The sequence below is a fragment of the Girardinichthys multiradiatus genome, chromosome 18, assembly GCF_021462225.1.
Source record: "Girardinichthys multiradiatus isolate DD_20200921_A chromosome 18, DD_fGirMul_XY1, whole genome shotgun sequence".
NCBI classification, from domain to species: domain Eukaryota; kingdom Metazoa; phylum Chordata; class Actinopteri; order Cyprinodontiformes; family Goodeidae; genus Girardinichthys; species Girardinichthys multiradiatus.
In genome coordinates this window covers 23,890,177-23,896,738 of record NC_061810.1, presented here as the reverse complement: position 1 = coordinate 23,896,738, position 6,562 = coordinate 23,890,177, and the positions used below count along the sequence as shown (strand labels likewise).

Genomic DNA, 6,562 nt, shown 5'->3' with positions numbered 1-6,562 from the left:
GTAATGTCTAGCCATGTGTCATCTGCGTCATTGTGGTAACTTATCTTGTTGTTTGTCATAATCTGAGCTGGGAGGAGCATGTAGATATTGAATAGGTGTGGTGCTAAAATTGAAGCGTGAGGAGCCCCATATGTGGATTTTTTTTTTGTCTCCGATGTAAGTTTGCTTACTGACACAAATAATCCCTGTCCTTTAGGTAGCCAGTGTAGCTTACCACTGTCAGTGTGTGAATGTGTGTATGAATGGATGGATGACTGAATGTATTGTGAAGCGCTTTGGGGTCTCTGGGGACTTGATAAAGCGCTATACAAGTACAGGCCATAGGTAAGACTCAAACTAGTCAAGTGCTGTACCAGAGAGACCGACCTAGTTTTCAAGGTGCTCCAGTCTAAAACCGTGACTCTTCCACTGTCTGCATTTATGCAGATGTCAATGAACACCTTGACAAGGGCAGTTACTGTGGTGAGCCCAGAAACTTGACTGGAAGACGTCAAACCGGCTGGTCATTTCTAAAAAGTTATTTAACTGTTGAAACAGAAAATTTTAATAACCTTACTGATAAATAGAAGATTTGAGATGGGCCTGTAATTTTGCAATAGCAACCTGTCTAAATTGTTCTTTCAACAGTGGTTTGAAAATTGCTCTTTTTAAGGCCTGGGGAAAAAAACATACACCTGATTAAATGGACGTGTTTATCACTTTAAATCAAACGCTTTGACAGGCATAACTTTCTTAAGGAAAGCTGTTTGTAAAATATTGAGGCAGCTGGGAGAAGAGCTTAGTTAATATATAATTTATTCATGGCTTTTTTAGTCGATTTGGCAGAATTGTGTCATTTTCTCAAAATTACTTCTGATTGGAGACAATATTGGTACTGGACTTGATATTGATGTAGAGAATACCCTTCTAATCTTGTGGATTTTCTCAGTAAAGAAGTTAACAATTTCATTGCAGGTCCTGGTACAGTGGAGTTTTGAGTTTACAGACACAGGAGGGTTTGTTAGCCTGTCAACCATGGCAAATAAGGCACAATCATAATTAATGCTTTTGTACATGATTTCAGAAAAGGAAGATTTACGTGTAAATGTTTGACATGGCCAAACAAATTTCAATACCTAACAAAGACAGCGTGAGTAAATACAAAAACGCAGTTTTCAAATGTAATTCAATCTATTAAGGGACAAAACTATCTAAGCCAACCTGGCCCTAGATTAAAATGTAATTGCCCTCAAAACACCCTTGGTGGCAATGGCTGCCATCAAGTGTTTTTGTCATGACCAGGTGTGTCTATGTTTTGTGCTCGTGTTTTTGTTTATTTAGTCTTAGTCTGGTCCTTTCTTTACTTTCTGTTCTGTGTTTATTGTGTTAATTGGTCTCACTCCCTCTGTCTCCCTGCAGTCTGTTGCACACCTGTTTCTCGTTTCTCTTGATTATCTGGTCTTGTTGTTCATTGGTTTTCCCTGCATTTCCTGTTTGTATTTAAGTTCCTTTGTTGCCTTAGTTCCCCGCTGGTTCCTACCGTTATGTCTCCATTCATTACTCTGTGTCCTAGCCTGAAGACAATTAAATTCTAATAATCCTTTTACTTACCTTGTTCCTGAGCTCTTCTCTGCAGTTTGGTCCAACAACACCTAGCATGACAGTTTTGTGATAACTGCCAATGAGCTGTATGTTTGTCTATGTGTAGCACCTGACCACCAAAGCAAATTCCTCATGTGAAACACTACTTGGCAATAACGTTTTTTCTGATTCTGAGTCTTTTACATGGTGTGGATGAATTCTGGCCACACTTCTTTGCAGAATTATTTAAAAACAGCCACATTGGAGGGTTGTCAGACATTACCAGTCTGTAATTTCATTGGCCACTTTCCTTTTGTTTAGGCAGCCAGCACTTGGTGTTGCGGTTTGGATCGTTGTCCTGCTGCATCACCCAAGTGCACGTGATATTAAGTTCACAAACTATTGGCTGGACATTCTCCTTCAGAGTTTTCTGATAGAGAGCAGAATTCATGGTTCCATCAATGGAAGCTGACCATCAAGTTTGCTTGTTGGTTTTAATGTTCTTTTTTTCTGAAATGCTGTGTTTCATGCCAGATGTAACAGGTATATCTCATCGATCCAGAGATTGTTTTTCTAAGTCTTGAAGATCATCAAGTTTTCTTTGGGAAGTGTGAAATAGGCCTCTGTGTTATTTTTAGTCAGCCTTACAACTCTGTTATGGATGTCATTTTTGCACAGTGTCTTATTTTTAAATGATGAACTCCGATCTAAGTGAGGCCTGCAGCTGCTTTAAATGTTCTAGGTTATTTTGTAACCTCCTGCGTAAGTCATCAATGTGCTTGTGGAGGTATTTTGGAAGGCTTGCAACTCCTTTTATGTCTTCTCATTTTGTGGTTAATACTTGGGAGAAAATATTGCCTACTTCCTGTTGTCAGAAAGGTTCTGTTTAAGGATGTTCTCTATTCTAGGCATTGCTTGTGAAATTTGACAAAAATCTCAGTAAAAAAAAAAAAAAAAAAATTCTTATAACAACTGAAAATCTCAGTTTACCTAAATCCAGTATTAACATTCGTTTGATCATCTGAAAAGTGTAAACGTGACCAAGAAGAAAAAGGCAGAAGAAATCTTTAAAGAGGGCAAATGCTTTTCCATCAAATATGATCATTGATCAAACCTTTGCTGCGCACTTCAAAGCGCGAGCTCGGTGCACGCGGCAGTTGGCAAACCCGCACGCGCTCTCTCGCAGCTCCGTTTCTCGCGCAGCTCCGACTCCAGCTGTTTCTGTGGCTTCAGTCCGAGTCCGAGCGATGTTCTTACCCCGATAAAAATAAACCACAGGACGATAAACAAGGCGGGACGAGGAAGGACGGGGAGAGGAGGACGGACAAGTGATGATAAGACCAGCCACAGAGGAGAGCCGCTGTCGCAGAGGAACAGGAGGAGGAGGAGGAGGAGGAGAAGAGAGGGAAGCAGACACATCTGCGGTGACTTGGGGGATTCGGCTCGGTGAGAGGGGGGGATACACAACATTTTTATGATGCCAGCATTTTTCACCCGGCTAAGAGGAATAAATAATGTGCTTTGGGACTGCCTTTATATTGTTAATTGCTTTGCAGGTTGGTTATTCTTGGAGAGCGTCTGCTTTATAAATAGTTAGCCAGACGCTTAGAAAACTTGGTAGGAAGATCTTCATTTTGTGTCTCTCAGAAGATATATCTACTGGAGAGAGTTTTCATCACCCTAGGGAGCAAAGCGCATTCGTTGAAGGGGGAAAGGAGGGCTTGTTTTATCTGGAGAAACCGCCACCTTCTCCTCCTTACATAAATGTTTGCGTGCCGTTAGTGCTCTCCTGCTCTTCTCCAGAACAGACATTTCGCGCATACACGACCAGACGTGGACATTATCTGTCACACATGCGGTCCTAATAACACGGACGGACCTCACCCCCTTTCATCTACCCAGCCCCTCTCCTCACCCCACTGTCTGATGACTCCCCCGCGGACAGGTGGACTTGGTACGGAGCCGACTGTAGCATCATCTTCTTCAACACCACCACCATCATCATCATCATCCTCATTACCATCCTCCTCCTCAACACCACCATGTCCTCGTCGTCGCGCAAGATTTCATCCGAGTCATTTAGCAGCTCGGTGGGCTCGGACTGTGGGCTTGAAAGCCCCGGAGGAGACGTAGGGGATGGCGCTTTGGAGTCGGCCGACGAGAGCCGGGGTTGCCCGTTTTCCTCCTTCCCGTCGTCCCACAGAGCAGTGCTCTGGAACGGCCGCAGCCCCGCTGAGAGGTCGGCGTGCCCGGCGGGCGAGGAGCAGCAGGGACCCTGCGTACCCCACAAGAGGGCAACCAGGCGGCGAAGGGTGAACCTGGACTCGCTGGGAGAGAGCCTGAAACGACTCACTTCACCCACGGTAAGCGTACAGCTCTTATGTCTAGCACTATGTCATAGCTTATGGTATACGCTGGCTAAATATATATATATATATATATATATTAATTTGTAGAGCATTATGTAAAATTCTATTAGTTTATAGTTTTACAGTTTTCTTGATACGTCATGCAATTATCCATCCCTGTTCATTTTTAGATGGCTTTTCTCATGTAAACCTGTTTTTCTAAAATCCAAGATAATGTCTTTCTGCAAAGACTTTGATGAACACTGAATTTGTTTTTAATTTCATTTAAGGATTTTCAATTTCTGGATGAGTACGGAAAAAGAAAAGAATATGGAAAAAATATTTGTACTTCCACTTTATTACTAGCAGTGTTTTTAAACCTTGGTGCTGGAGGCACACTGGCCTACATTTTATAGATGTTCCTCTCCTTTAGCACACCTGATTTCAATTGATGGCTGATTAACAGGCTGCAGTACTTTGAGTCAGGTGTGTTAAAGCAGAGAAACCTCTAAAACATGCAAGGCAGTGTGCCTTTAGGACCAGGGGTGAAAAACACTGCTCTGAGGCATGCAACCATCCATCCATCCATCCATCCATCCATCCATCCATCCATCCAGAAGTTTTTGCAGGTTCCATATTATTTGTAGTTTTGACCCATTTGAAACCTTGTTTTCATCAATGCTATGATGTGTGCTGTGCTCTCTATTAAAAAAAAAAACTATTTTCTTCCTTCTGCTCTGCTAGCCTGAATCATCTGGCAGATTATATAATACTAAATATGTTGTTGTGAGGCAAAGTCAGAGATGCCCTGGCCCCTGTCTGCATATATTTAACTGTGTGCGGATTGTGACAGATAATCCTGTGTCTGTTTTTGCCTCTTCTGTCTGTGCCTCAGTTGTTTTATAGGCTGTAATGCAATAAAGATGCTATTACAGCTGAGGGCCATTGTGACAGATGATGTGTGATTAGGACGTTTGCAGTTGGGTTATCCTTTGTGATTATTCAAGATGTGGGATATGCTATTTCTTATCATTTTCTTGAACCTCATAATCTCTGACATATTGACTTAAAAAATAATACATTCATAAAGAGGATTTTATTACATACTGCTCTAAGCTGATTTAAAACCCTCAGGGATGTATTTGAAAACAAGTTTGTAGATGAAGGTTGACGTTACACTTTTTAACTTTTTTACACTGTTATAATATGAGCATTAGAGTGAAAGCCTATTTTTAGCCATCCAAAAACAGTCATTTAGCACATATCACTTGTCTTTTACATGAAAAATTGTTTCAGTTCAGTCAGGTTAGAGGGTTTTAAGCATAAACAATCAGTCTGAGGATAGGCCATGCAATTGCAATCACAGTTTGGCCCGGACTTTGATTAGGCCAAACCAAAAACTTCATTTAAATATATATTTTTTATTACGTTTAGCTATTCAGGGGAGGAGTTGCTAATGCGCTTTAGATGATTGTCCTGCTGCATCATCCAAGAGCGCCTAACTTTAAGATCGTGAACCATTGGCCGGATATTCTCTTTCAGGATTTTTTGGCAGAAAGCAGAATTGTTGTCTGCATCAAAAACAACAAGCAGTCCAGGTCCAGAAGCAGCAAAGACGCCCCAGACCATTACACTGTTTGACTAGATGTCAAATCAGGCCTTTGTGTGGCTAAAGAAATTTAACTCCCATTTCCAAAAATGTTGAAAGAATTTTCACAAGGAGCCAGGTTGGTTTAGATAGTTTTTTTTCTCTTAATAAGTGAAATCATCATTTAAAAACTGCATTTAAGTGTGTAATAAAACACAAAAAAGGAGAAATCTACAAGAATAAAGGGGGTGGGGTGGGGGTGGAATAATGTTGCAGGCACTGTGTGATGCCATTAAGTGGATTATTGATTTAAAAACAAGAACTGTAGTCCTTGTTCAAATAAATTAATCATTTATATTATATTACTGACAGAGACAGAGCTGGATAGATATTAAGTCAACTAATTAATAAATAAATAATACTGACCTTCATTGTTTCCTGTGCAGTTTTATTCTTAGTTGGGTTTAACGTCTGTTAGGATTTATTCATTAATAACAGTAATGAGATGTTTTATTTATACTGTGTGATGTGGGATTTTTATTTCCTCCAATTTGCCAATAGTCAGCTCTAGTGATCCCACTCCATTTTGAGAAAAAACAATACTCCCGACTATAGATACAGGGTCCAGCAGCAATACTTAATGCATGTTAGTGAGGACAACTGAGAACAGATTTTTTTTCCAGAACCGAGTACTGAGAACTGAGACATCGCTGTTACTGGTTTGTTCTGCCAGTTATCCTGGTCGCTGCACAGTCATAGTAAATCCCCCTGCTTTTCCAGCTTGTAGCCATAATGTACTCAACTCGGGTGCAACGTTATTCAGAACAGAGTACAACATTGGAGACGAATCAAAGAATTAAAGTCAGACTTGTATTCGACTTTGTTTATAGTGTACATTCATACGAGGGTGACATTGTGCAACTGTATTTCTGTGTGTGAATCTGTCTGGAGGGATGAGCTTATTGCTCCATACAGAAACAGGAAGAGGGCTGTTTGCCGCAGAGGAGGTTTCTTTCAAAGTACTGTTTGTAACTGACTGGCTTGCAACTTCTTTTATGACTCTTAG

General features: G+C 40.8%; 1 protein-coding gene across 2 annotated transcripts in view; it reads left to right on the top strand.

Annotated features, from left to right (window-relative positions):
* The first annotated feature begins 2,951 nt into the window (after positions 1 to 2,951).
* Positions 2,952 to 6,562, top strand: part of gucy1a2 (guanylate cyclase 1, soluble, alpha 2) — an 82,086-nt gene continuing 78,475 nt past the window's right edge. Inside the window, exon 1 of one of the 2 annotated variants that reach the window (XM_047392110.1) lies at positions 2,952 to 3,923. In XM_047392110.1, the coding sequence (XP_047248066.1) occupies positions 3,603 to 3,923 (321 nt within the window). In that variant the 5' untranslated portion in view covers positions 2,952 to 3,602. The remainder of the gene's footprint in view (positions 3,924 to 6,562) is intronic. The other variant, XM_047392109.1, reaches the window with a different exon arrangement.